The sequence below is a fragment of the Corythoichthys intestinalis genome, chromosome 11 (assembly GCF_030265065.1).
Source record: "Corythoichthys intestinalis isolate RoL2023-P3 chromosome 11, ASM3026506v1, whole genome shotgun sequence".
NCBI classification, from domain to species: domain Eukaryota; kingdom Metazoa; phylum Chordata; class Actinopteri; order Syngnathiformes; family Syngnathidae; genus Corythoichthys; species Corythoichthys intestinalis.
The window spans coordinates 47594095-47615283 of NC_080405.1; the positions used below are offsets into that span (position 1 = coordinate 47594095).

General features: G+C 37.5%; 1 protein-coding gene across 7 annotated transcripts in view; it reads right to left on the bottom strand.

Moving 5' to 3' along the window:
* Positions 1–21189, bottom strand: part of rapgef2b (Rap guanine nucleotide exchange factor 2b) — a 247410-nt gene that overhangs the window by 166437 nt on the left and 59784 nt on the right. For all 7 annotated transcript variants that reach the window (XM_057849822.1, XM_057849819.1, XM_057849816.1 and 4 more), the window contains exon 2: positions 3190–3260. In XM_057849822.1, the coding sequence (XP_057705805.1) occupies positions 3190–3260 (71 nt within the window). The remainder of the gene's footprint in view (positions 1–3189; positions 3261–21189) is intronic.

Consider the following 21189-nt stretch of genomic DNA (forward strand, 5'->3'; position numbering starts at 1 on the left):
ACAACGGCGTCATCTTGGCGACAGCAGCGTCATCTCTCAGTTGTAATGTGCAAATAAATTGTTGCTTTGCTATCAACAGCTCTATTTGTCTTGTTCTATATGATATTTTGTAAAAGGAAAACATTCAGATGTTTGGGATGTAACTAATGCAAAAAATAGCTGTGTTAAAGTCAAAGTTATATTTGAAATGTATGCGTTTACAAAAAGCTCATTTTCTCCGTTTTTTTCCATCAGAAATTGGAAAATTGCTCAAACCCAAGCTATTTTCTAATGCTGATTTCTAAAGAATGGAAAAAGATATGAATTTACTTTTTTTCCGCTGAAACAGTAATTTTTCTTTTGGTGGGTTCCATGTTTATATAGCAATAGAACAGAATTTTTTGTGGGCCTTGCAAAATCAGTCAAAATTCAGTAAAACGGCTGGGAGCGAAGGGCCTTGCTCTGGTGAAAATGGCTGAGAGTGAATGAGTTTATTATGACTACTGTCCATGCGTGGCTAACGTCTTTTATTCAGGTTTTATTTAATCTGTACCAAAAAAAAAAAAAAAAAAAGGTGCTGTAGAGTGATGAGGGTGGAAAATAAAAATATATAAAGCTAACTTTCAATTTTAGCTTGGTTGTCATTAATGGATAAAACACCAGGTAGCACTGGTGCTTAATGTTCTCCAATACAGCAGGTATTATATATTATTTTCAACACTTCAAAAACTCAAAATCCTATCAGGACTTACAAAAGACAAACTTAAAACTTCACTAGAACTTAAAAACGAATGGAAATTCAATTAACACTTGGCGTTTTTCAACAATATACAGTAGGCCTGAACGATACTGGAAAAAAAGTATTATTTCGATTTTTTGGGGGTTTGCGATATATTGCGATATTATATTGCGATATTATTATTCCCCCCCCCCCCCCCCCCACATTTTCACTAGATGACTTGAATAACTGTTTGGAAAGACTTTGGATGACTCACCATCACCACAGTGTACAGTGATCCCTCGTTTTTCGTGGTTAATGGAGACCAGAACCCGCCGTGATAAGTGAAAAACCGCAAAGTAGCGCACCCCCCCAACTTTTTTTTTTTTTTTGTGTGTGTTTGTTTTTTGCGCTCAATGTATTTATTCACTCTTTCCCCCAAAGTGATTTAAAAAATGTATATAAATAAATGTTTTTTAGGCACTTCAAATGTCATGATTATGATCAGTTTAAACATAACTATGCAACCAAATCATTTTGAATAGGAAAAAAGTACTGTAGTAGAAGAATGCTTGGCTTTATTAAATGCTTCTGTTTATCTACCTTAGCGGTGACTCTTGGAGTGACATGTAGAAATTTCAAACTCCTCATGATCACTTCTGGCATTTATTTTATATGTCTCCAACATCTCCACACACACACACAGATTCATTCCAGCGCGGCTTCCTTGCAGAAACTGTTTAACAAGTTAAACGATGATTGACACATTGCTCCGCTCTGATGTCCGCTTCTTTGGCAAGATCAAAGACAACGAGCATCGTTAACTTTAATAAGCAAGTGCTGCAGTGACTGTGAAGAACAAAGGGCTGGGAGAGGGAGGGTGTGAGGCTGTGCGCAGAGTAGAAAGCAAGGCGTATGTGGATTAAAAAAAAAAAAAAAAAAAAACTATGGCACGTGCTTGCGATGGGACTATCGTGCACGCACACATCGCGATGGCAATGTTTAAACAATATATCGTTCAGGCTTAATATACAGTACATCTGAAATAAAGACATTGTCTAAAAATGGTTCAATATTAGGTGAAATGTCTTGTTTTCTCATGAATACTTATAATTGCTCTTTACCTAAAAAATGTTTTATCCGATTACTGAATTAACTCATTTGCTCCCAAAACGTATAAATACGTTCTATTTTTAATTGTTTCAGTGTCCCAAAGACGTATTTATACGTCTTTTACGTCTTTTTTTTTCCATAAGAGACATCTCTGGGTTCTGATTCGACTGAGCTCCAGACCACAAAGCTGAAAATCCCTTTTAAAGCAATAAAACTGGCCACTGGAGGGCAGTAGCGTAAGACCCTCCAACCCGATTCAACGGCAATGAACGGCCGGGCCGCACGGTCGGAGCGCCGACGGCAGGATGCCAGGCGCTGGACGAACGAGCAGAACGACCGGGACCACCAGTGCAGCGGACGATGCCGTTGAGTCCGTGCTTCTCGCCGAGCAGACCCCGCAGAGACTCAAAAAAATCCATCTTTATGAGACAGGCAGTGATGAGGGGAAAGTTTACCTGGCTGTCGCGGTGACAACAGCCTCATCTCTCAGTTATGTGTAAATAAATTGTTACTTTGCTATCAAAAGCTCTATTTGTCTTGTTGTTTGTGTTATTTTGTAAAAGGAAAACATTACTCAGATGTTTGGGATGTAACTAAAGCAAAAAATAGCTGTGTTAAAGTCAAAGTTATGTTTGAAATGTATGCTTTCACAAAAAGCTCAATTTCTCTGTTTTTTCATCAGAAATTGGAAAATTGCTCAAACAAAGCTATTCTCTAATGCTGATTTCTAAAGAATGGAAAAAGATATGAACTAACTTTTTTTCTGCTGAAAGAAGAGAGTCTAATCTTTCTTTTGGTGTGTTCCATGTTTATATAGCAATAGAACAGAATTTTCTGTGGGCCTTGCAAAATCAGTCAAAATCCAATAAAACGGCCGGGAGCGAAGGGCCTTGCTCCGGTGAAAATGGCTGGGAGTGAATGAGTTAGTTGATGGAATTTTCAATAGAATACTCAATTACTATTTTGTACAAAAACATGGAGCATAGTTTGCCAGTTTTGCACTTCAATTTGCATTGACACCATACTTATTGTGCGTGTGTGTCTGCAAATGCGGATGAAACATTTACAGTAGCTCAACAGCCGCTTTAAACGGAAAGCATGTGCACTAGCACGAGATACAAATTTGAAGCCGCTTCATTCAAATCAACACAGTCCAAACCACAAGAATGAGGCATTACAGTTATGTTCAAAGTCAAACAGTACTCCTTGGCAACAATCATTGGTGGCTTACATGCTGCAATGAAATGAAACCCTTACATTTTTATGAGTTCAAAAGGTTGACAGCGTTGTTTTCATCGCTCTCCCTCCCATGTTTCTCTAGTTCAACATCAGCCTTTAACAACAATTTGGAATTAATTATAGTAGAACTCAACACCTACCTCAACTGGTGCTCCCGTAGATTGGATAAGGCTTCCATGCCGTGAAGGTAGGAGTACACAATTTCCAGGTCCTATGGGAAACACAAAATTAACATTAAATGTCATTCTAAGGAGAAAATACAGTTCTGATTAATGAATGTTTTTGCAAGTTAGTCCAAATCAGTCACCTGATTTTGAGGATTGGCCTAGTCCCACTCCGATACCTCAGAAATGTATTAGGTGTCATGTCAGTGACACTCCACCTGAGCTGTTTCCCCCCTCAAAAAAGACAGTCACTAGTATGGGAGTACTTCAGCTACCGAAAAGTAACAAGACGGCGACGGCTTAGAGGAGGAAAGACAGTCGACATTCTTGCAGAGGGTGTTTGCCATGGGAAGCAACACCTTCAACGTGATTTCACATTTACGTGACCATCATCCGTCACTTTACACAAAATTTAAGGTAAGTAAATGCTGTCATGAATGTTTCCCACTAGCGACGAGAGTTCACTCCAGTTGGTTTAGTGTGTCTAGCGACGGTAAAAACAAATATAACTATAAAGTAAGCTTGTTAACGAGGCAGATAACGTGGCTAGTTAGCATGCTAAGACGGCTAACTAGTTTCCTCTCTACCATTGGCCTACTTTTGTAGTCTTTTGCCATTGTAAACATCTGTTCAAAATAACATTTTTGTCATACAGCCTGTGGTGTTTTTGCTCTCTAGCGACTTTCTGTGTTGAGAGAGGGTGGGTGTGTATGCATAATGTGCAAATACAGATACGCTCTGTCTCTTACTCTCGCTCTCCATTAATATTTAACTAATTAATATTAATAGTGATATGTGTTCTCCATGAAACCAATTTGATTATATATTAGGGTTCTTGTTCTAATGTTGAGCAATTTGAGCTGTGGCTGTGGGTTTAGTCTATAAGTTCCATTTATTTCGATTTTATTTTAAATATTTGAGTTATTTATTTTTTGTTATTTTATTAATTGAAACATTATATTTGTGTTGATGTTCCAATTTGCAAATTTGTGAAAAAAAATCTGTTCAATGGAATTAAAAAAAAAAAAAAATTAACCCATACATCTCAAAATAACACATTTTAAAGCTATAATTGCAATACAGTGATACCGTGAAACCACAGTTTTTTTGCTTAAGGTTATCATAACGTCAAAATCTCATATCGGCATATGCCTAAATAAATTCATATACATTAATTCAGTACGGCAGTGGTTGCCCTTAACTCACTCATTGCCATTTACATTTATAGACATCAAAACCATTTCAAGCGATCATGATTCACTGCCAATGATGCCGACATACGTCCAGTTTGACTGGTTGGCTGGCAGTCCTGTCATTGGCTGCAATGAGTCAATACTTGAAAATAAACAGATTTTAAAAAAACACAATCTTTTACACCAGATTCCAATCCTGTGATCATTTGATCACTGCCAGCTAAGACTGCAGTTATCGATTATAATCGACGAACTAGTTTCTTCGAATAATCTGATAAGAAACATAAAAAAATTAAAATACCTGAGCTGAGCCTCAAACGGTATAAAAAAATAAATGATCTAACTACAACAAAAGAACAATTGGCTAACTTACATAGCAAAAGTCCGCGATCTTAAATGCGGTAAAATGCTTTTTTTTGTTTTTCACAATGCTTTTAACAAATGGTTCAAACACATATTCCCACAAAAACAGCTAAATATACCTATAAACTAAATTACGAAATCATTTAAAAAAAATATTAGCACAAAAACAAAACCTAACCTTATGTTGGTTTTAACAGGGAGCAGCTGAATTCAACCATGTGAAATGAGTTATGTCGTATTCACTGTTACCACTAGCGGGCAGTGTAGCCACCTAAATCAATAAAACTAAATGCAAACACTTTCAAAACAAACCATTACAATGCTATTTTAATTAAACAAATACTCGAAGCAGCAAAATGTAATTCGAATCTTTTTTCTAATCGAATTACCTGAGTTAATCGATTCATCGTTTCAGTACTACTGCCAGCCCTCTATGTTAAAATGGAATGGATCTATCGCCGTCAATGGCAGCCAATAAGTTAATACTTAAAAAAAAAATTTTTTTTTTTGTTAACCCTATCTTCTTTACCCCATTCAGATCCTCAGAATATGACATGATCGGGCCCAATTTCTGATCTCGTGAAAAAATTGCCCAGATAGCAGACTGACATTGAATAAACGTTGATTTTCCATCATCAGGATGGTTGACATCAAGTGACGTTGAAACAACGTTGTTCTATGGTATGTCAGGCGATGGTTGGGTTAACATTGTTTTACAGTTGATGAACTAATGTTGACAAATACTTGATTTATGATCGACCTGGAAATATGATTGAAAAGTCATTGAATTATGGATGAGCAGGCGTTTTGGTCAAAAACAACATTGATTCAGCGTCGTTCCAATATTATTAATAATCGACATGATGTTTAAATTTGTAAGGATTTCAACGTTGAAACAACATTAAGTGAGGGTGCAAAAGAGACTTGATTCTACGATAAAAGATCGACAGCGGAATGTTGATCCATCATCTTTTCATCATTGGTCTGATATCTGGGCGGTGACATCCCCACTTTTAAATTTTAACTGTGAGAACTGGCAGTGAATAGTCATATTTCTGTGCATTTAAAGACAATAGCTGCATAATCTTTTTGAGTTGGTAGGGCTGTCAAAATGATAACGAGATCTATCACTGCCAGTGTCATTGACATTCAATGAGTTAAGATTCATCTTGAATGGCTTCATTTGCTTCACATGATTTCTTATGAGAAGCTTAGCATGACTAAGCACTTCTTCAGCACACCCATGTGGACAAAGGTGCATTCAAACAGCTACAAAGCCAACAACACGCCGCCTCATAGTAACATTTATAAGTGAACGTACTCTATGGTGAGCACTATATCATAGAGGAGTGCATATAAAGTCCCTTTTCAAAGTCTTTATATAATGAACCAGTGACTGTTAGCGGGGGTTTTTGGGACTGGATCCAAGTGAGAGGTGAAACACTTCACTGTGTTGATGCACACACATACAGGGGCACTGACCGCTTGTGTATGGGGTAAACTACGGCTGCAGCTATTCAATATGCTAAGAAGCGAGTATTCTGCCAATCATCACGTTGATGTAAGTTGTGGCTAATTTTCTTTGCTTTATGTGCAGTTTGAAAACTGTCCTACAAACTGATGCGACTGTGCAATTGAGTTCAATACCATCTAAAATTTTTGCTCAAACATCAGCTCACATCCCTAAAAACTCTTGACACCATTGTATTCTACCGCTGCAAAGGCGATAAATGAGTTCTTTCCTCACAGCTGATGTGCTTATTTTCTAGGATTTCTGAGTAAAAGAGGTTACCCTAACTGTATAATGGCCATGTTAAGCCATGTTATCCTCCCTGGCTGAAAGCAAGTAATGTACTTTTCTTCTAAAGGGGTCAGAAGGTAAAGTCCTGAAAAATGGAGTTGGCTGCAAAGGAATGAACAGTGAGCGAAATGATTTCATTCCGGATGGCTCACTTACATCACAGCCGCTCCCAACAGTCCCACAACTACACTGAATTTTAATCACAGCAGGAGCAAGGTTCAGTTAGCTACTACCATCTGCTGGCAAATAGAACAACTTCAACTTTGAGGATGATCATGAGGCTTAAAAATGCACATTTTAGTCTTCATTCTTTTGATAATTTTTTATTTTGATATTTTTCAAATTGAATTTATATATTTTTTTGAAAAAGGCAACTAAAGACAAACTCAATTAAGTGTGGCCGGGGTGTTATTTGCTCCAGGAATTATTATTATTGGGTTGTTTTGTGACCTCACATAGTTAAAATCTTTGACTGCTATTAAAAGCAATAGACGTCCAACTGGATTTTAACTGGGTTGTTTTGTGACCTCACATAGTTAAAATCTTTGACTGCCATTAAAAGCAATAGACATCCAAATGGATTTTAACTCCTAGTTAAAATGTATTGGATGTAATCATCCAGCTCTAGTTCTAGTCAATAGGTGTTTTTAATATCAATTTCCCTCTTTCACTAACTACCACAACACATACTCTTAGAACTGGTCTGGAAGTGAATGAGATAAGTTAATTATAACTTTTGAATAGACGTTGATTGTCCACTGTAGAGATTACTAAAAGGTCAAGAATAGGCCTGCAGCTATCGATTATTTTAGTAGTCGATTAATCGATGAACTAGTTAGTTCGAATAATCGAGTAATCGGATAAGGAACATAAAGAATTAAAATACCTGACATGAGCCTCAAACGGTAAAAAAAAAAAAAAATGAATGAGGATATATGTACAACAAAAGAACAATTGGCTAACTTACATAGCAAAAGTCCGCTAGTTTAAATGCTATAAAATGCCAATGTTTTTTTGTTTGTTTTTTATTTAACAATGCTCTTAACAAATAGTTAAAACACATGTTCCCGCAAAAAATGGCTAAATATACCTTTAAATTACCAATGCATTAAAAAAAAAAAAAAAACATTAGCTCAAACAAAAACTTAGCTTATATTGGTTTTAACAGGGAGCAGCTGGATTCAGCCATGTGAAATGAGACAGACTAGAGGGCAGTGTATCCACCCAAATCAATGAAACTAAAGGTAAACACTTTCAAAAATCAAACCATTACAATGCCACTTTAATTAATCGATTAAACGTTGCAGGAAAATTTAATTGGAATATTTTTTTTCTAATCAAATACTCGAGTTAATCGATTAATCGTTGCAGCACTAGTTAAGAACAATAGGTGTATTAGAGGGCTGAATTTATGAATGAAAACAATATCATTACGGTATGAATTAATTCTTGTTGAAGGAGATAGTACCTTTTCTCGTAGGCACCGCCTAACTGTTTGCATTATTCTGACACATTTAATATAATCAATCAGGGAATCGTATCTTTTCTCGTATTTACCGATCGACTGTTGGTATTACTCTAACACAATCAATTTAAAATAAATAGCACTCATACCATAGTTTAAGGAAATACAGCATAAAAGATACATGATGCCTTCTTATCATGGAAGCCCAACATGTGCGTCATGCAACTGACTGAGCAAGATTGATGCTGACAAGCCCACGTCTGCACCACCAACTCTCGCAATCAGTTCTCCCGGACAGTCCAGAACAAATGGCGGGGCGCTCTGTCCCAACACAAGGAACACCAGAGAACGCCCAACGTCTAACTGATAACACGACTGATAAGACTCCCAAGAGCCCCTTGACGCTGAGGTGGCAAAATCCACAACCACTGTTGCCCGGACAACAGTAACTCCTGAATCCTCCTGTCCAATCCACTAACAGACAGTAATCCTAAACACACATTTCTTCCTGCCCACAGCTCGCCCCGCGAGAGCCCTCAAAAGACAGAATGTTTAACTAATCTTGGCCATTTTTCTCGGGAACCTTTTGTTGACATGTGATATGGTGACTTCGCCTGAGTGTTTCGCCTTGCTGTTTGATCGCTGTCAACCCGAATAAATTGACAACTTGCTCTCGATGAGCCTTTTTCCAGCTTTCAAAATAAGAGCCAGTGCAAAGGGTTGGGAGTAAGGCGAACGCGTGGAGTTTGGCCTTCTGGCCGGATTGTCAGATTGTCGCCGGCCCGGGTCGTTGGAGCTGCGCTAGCGCGGGTCCGGCGGTTCGGCTGGCGCGATTCTGGCAGTCTGGCTAGAAGGTCACATTCCTTCATTGTGAATTAAGTTCATACTTTCCTTCTTAAAGACCAGGAACGTAAAGACTTGCAGGCTCTAATAAGCCACAATTGTTATAATATGTTATTAGAAACACATAAAATATTGCCACTGATTTAAAAATCTATAATATTTAGTACTAGTTTTCACCTACGGGGGCGCCATGTTTTACGTGTGCAATGGACGCGCGGGGTGATGACGTAGATTATCACTGTCACTCAACAAATACTGCCGGGTTACTGCAATTCCTTCTACTCGGTCAGACGTCCAACACATGCGCTAATCGGTTAAAAGCGGCGACTTCTTACTGTTTGTGTTTTTATTGAGTTTTTATTACCTTTTCATTGCCTCAAAATACTTTTTGCATGTGTTTCCCTCTCATACTTTTTAAGCATTGTTTTCTTGTGGTAGCTTCAAAGCAGATTGTTGATCTGTTGACCACATTAGTCATGTAGCATATTCAAAACACACTTATTTGATATTACTACGTTTAAGTATTTTCTTAAGGCATCTTTAGTGAGTTCTGTCTGTATGCATTGAAACAAAACATGCTGAAAGCGCACGGTAGTACTTTGGGTGTCAAATTCGCCTCTTGCAGGACGTTTCGCAGACATTTTTTTCCCTACTTTTGTCTCGTTTCATCCAGTCTTTCCTGGTCATTTGGCTTTTGCTGCTTGTTTTGTCTAATATCGACAGTCCTGTCATGCTCATTAATGTTTCTCTTGGATTAAAATAGAAAGTGTTGAACAGATGACATCTTTATGTCGCTAGATTTATGTCGCTAGAGTCATCCTCTGGTAGCCCGGCAGCGTAACCATGTGACATCACCGCCCTGCGACGTCAACAACAATGGTGACCTACGAGTTAAACTTACTTTATAACTTAAATTAAAAACGAAAATATCCAGAGGGGTTTCAAGATCAAATTATTTTAACTCAAAGTAACGTTTATTTTTAAGAACTACAAGTCTTTCTATCTGTGGATCCCTTTAAGATAGTTTACTTTTTCTTCACAAAAAAAAAAAAAAAAAAATCTGTTACGTTACAATTTAAAGGTTCTCTAAATAATATGAATGCATTTTTTCCCATCCAAAAAATAATAATAATTCCAACAGCATGCCACAAATCAAACTTATGATGGAAAGTATTAGTGCTAATTTACTATGCCCCAAGGAGTTTACAATGGCGTTAAGACAAGAGTCCACTAGATGGCAGCCTTGTCCAATTCTATGACAATGAGTCTCTACCACTACTCACAACAAGCCGAGAGTAGAAATGTCAACCCATCAATTATGGCTTCGCTCTCCAATAGTTTTGAGATGGGTTTTGTGGAAAGAATGTAAAGGAGACCATCTTTTCCACTGCCAACGAGTAGTTTATTATCATTTTTTAAAATATTCGCTGTCCTAGCGTGACAATTGCCTCAAAAATGCTTGTTAATATTTATCATGGTGAAAAGGATGCATGAATGCAGCCAGGATGTGGCCTTTATGTCGGAAAAGCTCCCTCAAACTACACTAATACTACAACAAATTGAACTTAAAAGCTACTCGTTGCCAAAACGGGGCTGGCAGTTGTCGCGGATGATCAAAACTACACTGTTTGGGAAAAAAAATAAATAAATCAAAGGATTCTCAAGGGCCAAAATATCATCAGCAGACTGAAAGTCTGAAACACAAACTCTAATCCTCATTGCTTCCATTCCAAACGATTGTTGTCAGCCCTCTTGAGCAAAATGGATTGGACATGTATTGCCGTCAATGGCAGTCAATGAGTTAATCTTGAAAATTAAAAATACATCTAAAAAGCCGATCTTTTTATACCTGATTCCAATCTTTCGAAAATGACATGATCCGGCCCGATTCATATGATCTAGTGCTGCAACGATTAATCGATTAACTCGAGTATTCGATGAGAAAAAAATATTCGAATTCAATTTTGTTGCTTCGAGTATTCATTTAATGAAAGTGGCATTGTAATGGTTTATTTTGAAAGTGTTTGCATTTCGTTTTATTGATTAGGGTGGATAAACTGCCCTCTGGTCTGCCTCATTTCACATGGCTGAATCCAGCTGCTCCCTGTTAAGACCAACATAACCTAAGTTTTTGTTTGAGCTAATGTTTTTTAAATGCATTCGTAATTTTTTTTTTTTTTTAAGTTAATTTATAGGTATATTGCCTGAACCATTTGTTAAGAACATTGTAATAAAATAAAATAAATGGTAACACTTTATAATAACTATCTGTTTTATAGTTAATAGATCATTGGTAAACTGTTGATAACTGATTTATTGTTGATTTGTAAAGTATTTGTTAACAGTTTGTTAAGCATTTACAGGGTGTTCTTAACCTGAAACACAGTTTGTGTAGAAACGTTTCAAGTTTTTGTGTGTAACGTTTGGCATTTCTATCTTTTCAGGTGAAGAAATGCCGTTCACTTCAAAAGAAAAGGCATTTTGATAAGGCATTTTGCAGGCAGCGCTCATGTTGCACATTTATGAAAATCAGCCATAGAACCAACAAATATTTGTACTTTTCTTTGTATATTTAACCAATAAAACTTACGACCTTCAACATAAGTGTATATAGTTTTATTAAGATCCATCAACTAGCATGGGCATTTAGAATGGGGTCGACCATATTGGAACACCCTGTAAATGCTTAACAAACTGTTAACAAATACTTCACAAATCAACAATAAATCATTTATCAACAGTTTACTAATGCTCTATTAACTAGTAAAACGGATAGTTATTATAAAGTGTTACCAAATAAATAAACCTTAGCATTTTATAGCATTAAAGCTAGCAGACTTTTGCTGTGTATGTTAGCCAGTTGTTCTGTTGTTGTACTGAGATGCTTATTTATTAATTTTTTATACCATTTGATGCTCAGCTCAGGTATTTTAATTTTTTATGTTCCTTATCCGATTACTCGATTATTCGGATTAACTATTTCATCGATTAATCGACTACTAAAATAATCGATAGCTCCTTTGAGATATTGCACTATAGTATAGTAATATAAAAATATTGGTATCGAAGCACAATACTATGTCCAATTTTTGCTCACATCTCAAAAGAAAGAAAAAAAACAATTCACAAGCAGGAGCTCTTACCTCAAAAAACTCCAGTCAAAGGCTCACAGCACTTTTATACCACATAGTGATAAGTAGGGGTGTGACAAAATATCGAAATGGTGATATATCATGATACTTTGTATCCCAAAAAGTTATCGATATGCTCCTGTCAAGAATCGAGATAAGGTTTTAAAAAGGTGTCAATTTAAAAAAAAAAAAAAAAAAAGGCTGCCAATGACAGTGCTCGACGCCCAATCCATTTAGACTGGGAACGTTGGTTCATTCAAAACCAGAGCATTCACACTCATTCGGTCCGATTTTCGGGGCTTTTACAGGTCACTCGCTGTTCATTTTAGGGCATTTACAGGTCATTTCCTGTTGAGTTTGAGTCACTGCCTATTCATTTGGGTGATTCCCAGGTCACTTCCAGTTCTGTAATGCAAAATCAACAGGAAGTGACCCATAAAATACCCCAAAATCAACAGGAAGTAAAGGAAAATCAACAGATAAATGACCCTAAATGGCCCAAAATGACCTCATTGCCTTGCATTGGCTGCCACTGACGGCCATAGACGTTCAATCCGTTTGAAGTGGGAGGGATGGCAGCGAATGAATACCCTCACACTTCAACTGGATTGGACGTCTACTAGCGATAAACTCATTCCAATTCACCGCAGAAGCTTGTTTTTCTGGTTATTAGTTTTTTGTAGAATATCTTAGAATGATTTTCTGACCAATGTATCGATAATTGTATCGCCATATCATCGTTATCGTGAGCGTTGTATCGTAAATCGTATCGTGAGGTACCAAGAGGTTCCCACTCCTAGTGATAAGATATCTATCTATACATATACTGCACACTATTTCCTAAAAGTTTTATGACAGCATATTTTTGTGTTCAAATTAATTTAATGTTCTTCAACAAACAAATCCTCAATGTACTGCTGTACCGCATTTGTCTCAAGCACTACTTTTGTCCAATGTCCTTTTCAACTTCCCCTGATGCAACGCCAGACGTCATCAGTTACCCGCGAGTGTGTGCGTCTTGCATTACAGCATTTCTCAAGTGTGCAAACAATGGAAGGTCCCTTCCTCCATGTTGGGAAGGTCCAAACAAAGGGACACACCAGTACTGATCATGCACTTCATGTCCGAGACGTTATATAAGAACTATTTAAATGGATTTGACGTCTAGCACCGTCAATAGCAGACAATAAATTAAGCTGTCTCTGACCAAGCCACAATAGAATTACTTTACATTCAAGTGAGTATGTATAAATGTAGCATTAAAAGAAAAAATATATATTTATTTGTACATTAAACTTAACTTTGTATCAATGCAGTGACATTATTGGTATCAGGAGCCAAAAATGGTTTCGGTGGAAAAGTATTTTTTATTACAAGAATAGAGAACATATTACCGTAATTTTCGGACTATAAGCCGCAACTGACTATAAGCCGCCGCCCACCAAATTTGACACAAAAACGGCATTTGTTCATAGATAAGCCGCACTGGACTATAAGACGCAGCTATCAGTACTGTATTATAGGATGTTTACATCTAAAGATATTAACCGGTAACACTTTATTTGACAGCGGCATAACACCAAATTAACCACCATGAAGCTTTGAACCAATTGACTGCAAAGCTTCATTGCTTCAAGAAGCTTCATTTGGCCATCACTGTTCCCTTTGGGGGAGACAGTCAACCGCTGCTGACACCTGCTGTCAACACTAACATGTTGATGACCCCAAAACGCAGTGTCAGCAATAAAATTAACTTAAAACAATATTTATAATAATAAGTTGAAAATGAGCGTTTTTTTGTTCCTCAGCATTCTTGAGGGGAATTCTAAATCAGGCTGCTCAGGACAGCTATACTTTTCGCCAAGAACGTCATCCGTTGAATATGGTATGCCCACCGGTGTCGTGCCAATGTAGTTACCCCAGTCAAAAATTGTATCCCCTTGGTGGAGCCATATGGAGGTAGATTTGGGTCTTCATTATTCGATGCCAGAAAAAAAGTTGCTTCAATCAAAATATATATTTTCAATTAAAAAAAAAAAAAAGTCACTTCAATAAAAAAAAAAAAAATGTGTCTGAATGCAAAAAATAAATTTGAAAAAAAAAAAAAATGCATTTAAAAGCTATTTTTCTTTGAATTCTTTTTTTTTTTAAGTCACATTTTGGCTAGGACATTTGTGTCTTTATTATTCAATCAAAAAATAAGTTGCTTCAAAAAAAAAATATTTTTTTTTTCCCAAAAGAAAATTCACTTCAATCAAAAAAAAAAAAAATTCAAGCATAGGAAAAAAAAAAGTTTTTGAATGAGAAAAATATTTGAAACTCAAATATTTGCATTTGAACACTTAATTTTTCACTAAAAAAAAATTTGAAAAATAAAACTGCCCTTCCCTATTTTTTTTTCTTTTCTTTAAATAATATGCAAAGCAAATGACTGTCTAAGGTGCTCGTCACATGATCTGTTCGAAAAATCATCTTGACCCATTATAAAAATATCGTTTTTTGTTCATTTCATTCATTTTTGTTTGTTTTATTGCTTATATACTGTATATTTAGGAAAGTCAATTACATGCAATGACACTTTTCGGCCACCAGGGGGGCCTAGACCCCCTGCCCCCCCCTTAAACTCCGCCTATGGACGGTCTTATGGCAGTCTTATGACGCCGCTGTCAAATAAAGTGTTACCAATTAACCAAAATAAATCATCAAATCAGCCGCACTGGACTTTTAAGCCGCAGATTTCAAAATAAGGGGAAAAAGTAGTGGCTTATAGTCCGAAAATTACAGTAAGTGTTGACCTTCACATTCCTATTGTGGCCGAAGGAGTACTGTACAACTACATTAGGCAACTTAATCCCTGGTGGACTTATTAGAAAGGGAAAAAAAGAAAAATAACCTCAAAAGCCAGGCCGCTTATGTAAAAGATCAATACCAAAACAGCTTTTCCCCTATTGTGTGTGTTAAATGAAGCACAGACCTATCCTTCACTATTGGTGAAAAAGTGCCAGTCTTATCAAGGACCACCACAGAGGTCTGCTGGCATCGATTACATAAGGCTTCCCATTCACAGCCACCCCGATGGTCAATCTACGTATTCATTAAGGCTTAAAGCTGAGTACTGATAGCGAGCGGCTTCCCATGCATCTTTTAAGCCAGCAGAGACAAGAATCTAACAAAGGCTTTCAACAAGAATGGAGCTACTGGGGCCGGTGGGTTCCAATTTGTAATGTTATACATAGATACTTGTCTTAAGCTCAATGCAATTCCAAGGGTAAGTGCCATGTAGCTAGAATATTAATGTAATTACAACAGCAACTGATTCAAATGTATTGTACAAATTGTAAGGTTAAAATTAATGTTGAACCAATTCCATTTTTGGGGTCCTGGTTGCCATTGACAGCACTAGACGTCCAATCCATTTGAAGTGGGAAGGTGGCAGCATTTTAACGTTTGTTCATTCCCTTCCAGCCCTCCGACTTCAAATGAATTTGATGTCTCCGAGTAGTGCTGCAACGATTAATTGATTAACTCGAGTATTCGATTAGAAAAAAATATTCAAATTAAATTTTGATGCTTCGAGTATTCGTTTAATTAAAGTGGCGTTGTAATGGTTTATTTTGAAAGTATTTCATTTAGTGTTATTGATTAGGGTGGATACACAGTCTACTGGTCTGTCTCATTTCACATGGCTGAATCCAACTGCTCCCTGTTAAGATCAACGTAAGCTAAGTTTTTGTTTGGGCTAATGCTTTTTAATGTATTTGTAATTTAGTTTATAGGTATATTTAGCTGTTTTTTTGCGGGAATATGAATCTGAACCATTTGTTAAGAGCATTGTTAAAAAAAAAAATTTTTTTTTTTTTTTTTAAGTTAGCATTTTACAGCATTTAAGCTAGCTGACTTTTGCTATGTAAATTAGCCAATTGTTCTTTTGTTGTACATATATCATAATTTATTTTTTATTCCGTTTGAGGCTAAGCTCAGGTATTTTAATTTTTCATGTTTCTTAGTCGATTACTCGATTATTCGAACTAACTACTTCATCGATTAATTGACTACGAAAATAATCGATAGCTGCAGCCCTATATACGAGTGATAAACGCATATAAATTCATCTCAGAAGAATGATTGGACACCACACGATTGATCACCTATCCTAGTCTTGGAAAGGGTGACAAGTGCCTTTTTTTTCCAGCAGCCTGCGTAGCTGGTGGCCATCTTGGGTAGGGCGACCGGTGGTTGGAAACTTGAGCTGAAGTAAACATATTGCCCAGCAGCGATGCGTTATTTTTTACTACACACCAATACCAATGGCTTCATTTTAATGCTATATCGGTACCGATACTAGTGTCAGTGCCACACAGTTACAATTAGTGCTGCAACGATTATTCGATTAACTCGAGTAATCCGATTAGAAAAAAAGATTCTAACAAATTTTATTGCTTCGAGTAGTCGTTTAATTTGAGTGGCATTGGATTGGTATTTTTGGAAAGTGTTTGCGTTTAGTTTTATTGATTTGGATGGATACACTGACCTTTAGTGGCAAAAGTGAATATGTCATCACTCATTTAACATGGCTGATTCCAGTTGCAACCAACATAAGGCAAGTTTCTGTTTAAGCTAATATGCTTCTTTAAGCATTTGTAATTTAGTTTATAGGTATATTTAGCCGTTTTTTTGTCGGAATATGTGTTTGGACGATTTTTTAAGGCCATTATTTTTTTAAAGTTAGCATTTTATAGCATTTAAGCTAGCGGACCTTTGCTATGCAATTTAGCTAATTGTTCTTTGTTGTAATTAAAACCTAATTTTTTTTTAATACCGTTTGAGGCTAAGCTCGGGTATTTATTTTTTAATGAAAGTGCAATTCTGTATATTTTGAAGAAACACTTTGTATTCAAATTTAGTGCTCTTTTGAAAGTGCAATCTTAGCAAGCCTTTGTTTTACATCTCCTAAAATGTATTCTGCAACGCATTAAATGTTCGCAGTCTGATTACTTCATCATTCGAACTAACTAATTGATAGATTAATCGACTACTAAAATAATCGATAGCTGCAGCCCTAGTTACAATCAATATAGTGGTTGACAATTCGGCATTGTGAGTCACAGGTGAAAATGTGTTCATACACTAGGACGGATAATGACATTAAATGTGTAATTAGTTAGACTCTAAGGTATGTCGGCTACACTAACCTGCCTCTTATCTTTGCAAGACCTTACACAGATAAGTTAGCCGGCTAATATTATCGGCCGCTTAATATAGACTAGTGTGTCTGTACAACAATCGGATACTAAGGAAGTGACGTCATGCCGCACAAAGAATTGACAGCATGACGGCATCGTAAACAAAGGAGGGGGACGATCACGATGTGTCAGTCCTGCTTCTTTTCTTTTCCACAATTTTTTATTGAACCTTCAAACTACATCACAATAATATGCTTCAATCCAGTGACCATTTATGGTCCTCCCATCGAGGATTACGCGGAGATGAGCGTTTTCTTACAGAGCTCGTCTCAGCGTTCTGTCGTCGATCAGCCAGCTGCGGGGCTAGCTCTTCCCAACTCAATACCGACTGAATATGAGCATATAAAAATGCGTAGAGGAAAATTAAACCCCGAAAAGTGAACTGTGTGGTACCCCCAGTCAAAGAGCCGCACAATCAGTTTTTTTTCCATGAAATTTGTGCCTGTCAAAACTGTCGCCACTTCCAGGATCGCCACTGTTATGCAAAAGCACTCCTGGTTGTAGCTTCCAGGAAATACACGCAGCGCCACACCATATTTCTTATTTTCCAAGTGGTGAGAGCGCAATTGAGCATTGATTGTAACATCCGAAGAAACGATGTCAGGCTTTCGTTGTTGTATTCTAAAGATTTGTTTCAATCACTACTCGGCGACTGCTCGTAAAAGCGTGCTCTCCCTTCACTCGCGCTCCCGCTTGATGCGTTCAGTTGTGTCCACGAAAAAAACAGTGATCAAAAAAACTGAGTTCTGGTCTAGAAGGTGTAGTGATTTAGCAATTTACCGCCGGCGAGTAATGAGTTTCCGGTTCAGAGATAAACCACGCGGGCGATGAAGTAACACATGAGGTTGCTCCATTCTATGTACGATGGTTCGATTACGATTCATAAATGTTCAAAAACGATGATTTTGCCTAATAACTTCATGACAGCCGCTCGAAACGGAACGAAATTCAAGATACGTCTGCTGCCCGTACACCTTTAACGGACGCACGCACAACGTTATCATGGATGCTGCCGGTTACTGAGCGAGAGATTTACTCCTTTTCATAAGACTGGAAAATGAATTTGTGTATGAGACAGGCAGGGAACCGGCGGTCGCGCTTCTGTGCGCAAGTTAGTTTTTAGAGTGAGACGGGAACAGAGACAGTTCGTTGCTCCTGGTCTTTCAGTTGTCCAGCAGAAGGTTCATGTCGTGTTAATTGGAAAAAGTCCCTCGTGTTTTGTCCCGTGTCCGTCTATCAGAAGTGAGTTCACGAACCCTCTTGTACTGTTTAGCCTTTATTGTTGTTGTTAATGTTACTAATTAGCGCCGAGCGCTATGCTAATTAGCGACTTGTATTTCCATGTCAAGTTATTCTGGATGCAGAACGTGTAAAACCAGGATTAAGTACAGCGGTAACACTACAAACATGCGAAATAGTACAGGAATCTGTGAAAACAAAGTATATTGGTTAAAAGAAGTCTTATTTCTAAAGACACTTTGTTTGTTTCCAGAAAATGTGGAATTCATTTCACCGGTGTAAATTTTATTGTATTGTTGAGAAAAATAAGTACTGCTGTTTGAAATAGCTAATGTTTTTGCACCTTCTAGTGAAAAAGAGCATCGTTTTGTATAGGAATGTTGAGAAACAAGTACTGCCTTTACAATGGTTAATGATTTTGCAATTTCTTGTGTAAAAAAAGTTTAAGGGCAGCTTTTTGTTGTAGGGGATTATTACCATTGTTCCTGTTGAATCATTAGGATAGTTTTAATAAATAATGGACATAAATTAATTTGGCTACTTTATTAATTAGTAATGTATGATGCATCGATAATCTTGGTTAGAGCTGAAACGAATACTCGAGCAACTCGAGTTAAAAAACTGATCCGAGTAATTTTATTCACCTCGAGGAATCGTTTAATTTTGCCAGCTCTAAGCATCACGTTTTGCCCGGAGTACTTTTAATGCGGGACAACGCGCTGACGTCACGTGCATTGAGGAAGAACCAATTAAAAAAAAAAACTTAACTGCAGCCGACAGCCGATACAAGCTACGCCGACGTTGCTAAAAACTACGCCCACATGATGCTACAGTTGTGGCAGGTAGCTAAGTTCTGATGCATCTCATAGATATCATATGTATGTAAACTAGATGCAAAATGACAGACAGGGCGGCGTTAGTAAACAGCCGCCATCTTAAAGCAGGAGACACATAGCGCTAATAAATAAGATTAACGTTACCGTCACTCGCTCACGTAACGTTAGCCCTGCGGAGGGCTAGTTTTCTATTAATTATGACCGCTGTCGATGCGTGGCTCACGTGTCTTACATACAGGCTTTATTTAAAGTGCCCGTGACACGAAAAAGCATTTTTATTTCATAATACACGTGGTATTTTATGCCCCTGAATGATATGGGCCGCTTGGATGTGTGTGGAAGCGATCGCTATTTTTATTTAGTTTTTTGAATCCCGCGCCATGAAAATGAGTGACTTCCGGCTTCGGTCTTGCATTGAGGAGGAGGGCGCTGTGACGTGTACGGTAGAAGACGTCCTCTTCACGCTACAGTGTACTGTTGTGTATGAGGACGAAGGATTCAGCTGATTTTGCGGATTAATACGTTTATTTTTCGCATCACGCCAGCCAAACGGCTGCAGAAAAATCATTCTGTATGAGGGAGAGGCGTATGCGCCTTTTTGGAGTTTCAAAAGGTTCCCATCCACCGTGGATATTTACTGTGGGACCATTGGACTTACGAGGAAGTGAGTAAACATCTTGTTTTGTATTATGTCAAATACGAATACAGCGATTACAAAGTAAACACTACAAACTTCCTTTAAATGAAGGACTACTTACGTTTGATCATTGATAGGCATGTAAAAAGCTCTCCTAATGCTCATTAGCAGCAGCACGTTAGCTAGCTGCACAACAACTCCAGCCACCCTCCTCCGGGGAACGAACTGTAAATTGCTCTCCGCCGGGCGGTTTGCCGATCCACGGAGACAATCGACAACCGAATCGTCATGTCAAATAATCCAGGATAGTTATGTATGATTTTCCGCTTCGAAGACTTTGAAACATCACTTGGTTCGGGTTAGCATGTCGGCTAGCTGTCACGCCTTCTGGTTTGTTTACATTCTCTGAAGCCGGGGAAGGGAAATGACATATGTCCGATTTAGGTGTCATAAAATATCGTTCGGGAGGTGCCACAGTAAAGGTGAAGTCGACAGTTTTGACCATAATGGAGTAATTTTGCCATGTCGTCCTGAATGAATGCCTTTTTATTATTTCATATTCCATTCAGCACAAAACTGTTATTTGTCATGACCATGCCATTTATTTAACAATTGGGGAAAATACTTCGATAAAAAGAATATCCTGTAAAAATATTGAAGTAAAGAGACAGAAACAATGACATTTTGCCGCTCTCTTCATCGCGTTTTCCTCGTTGTGAATAGTTCCCCCTCGACGGGCTGACTGGTCCTTCGCAACCCATTTATATAGCTATTGGTGAAAAATACTTGGATTAAAAGAATATCCTGTAAAAATATTGGAGTAGAGAGACTGAAACAATGACATTTTGCGGCTCTCTTCGTCGCGTTTTCCTCGTTCTGAATAATTCCCCCTCAATGGGGTGAATAGTAAAACCGATAAGCCCAGTCTACCGCTGACGTCATCCACCTGTTGGGGACGCTAAAGCCCTATAATGGTAGGCGTGGCTAACCGGCCGATTAAAAGACTAATTTCTCGTCATCTGTGCTTTGCTAAATTGTTGTATATAGTTGAATCGTCTCAAAATATGATTCTAATTCACATAATAATGCCATTTAAGACTTTTTTTCTTGTGTCATATGCTCTTTAATCTGTGAAAACATAGCGCTGTAGAGTGATGAGGGTGTAAAATAAAAAATAATGCTAACTGTCAATTTTAACTCAGTAGTCATTGCTGGATAAAACACC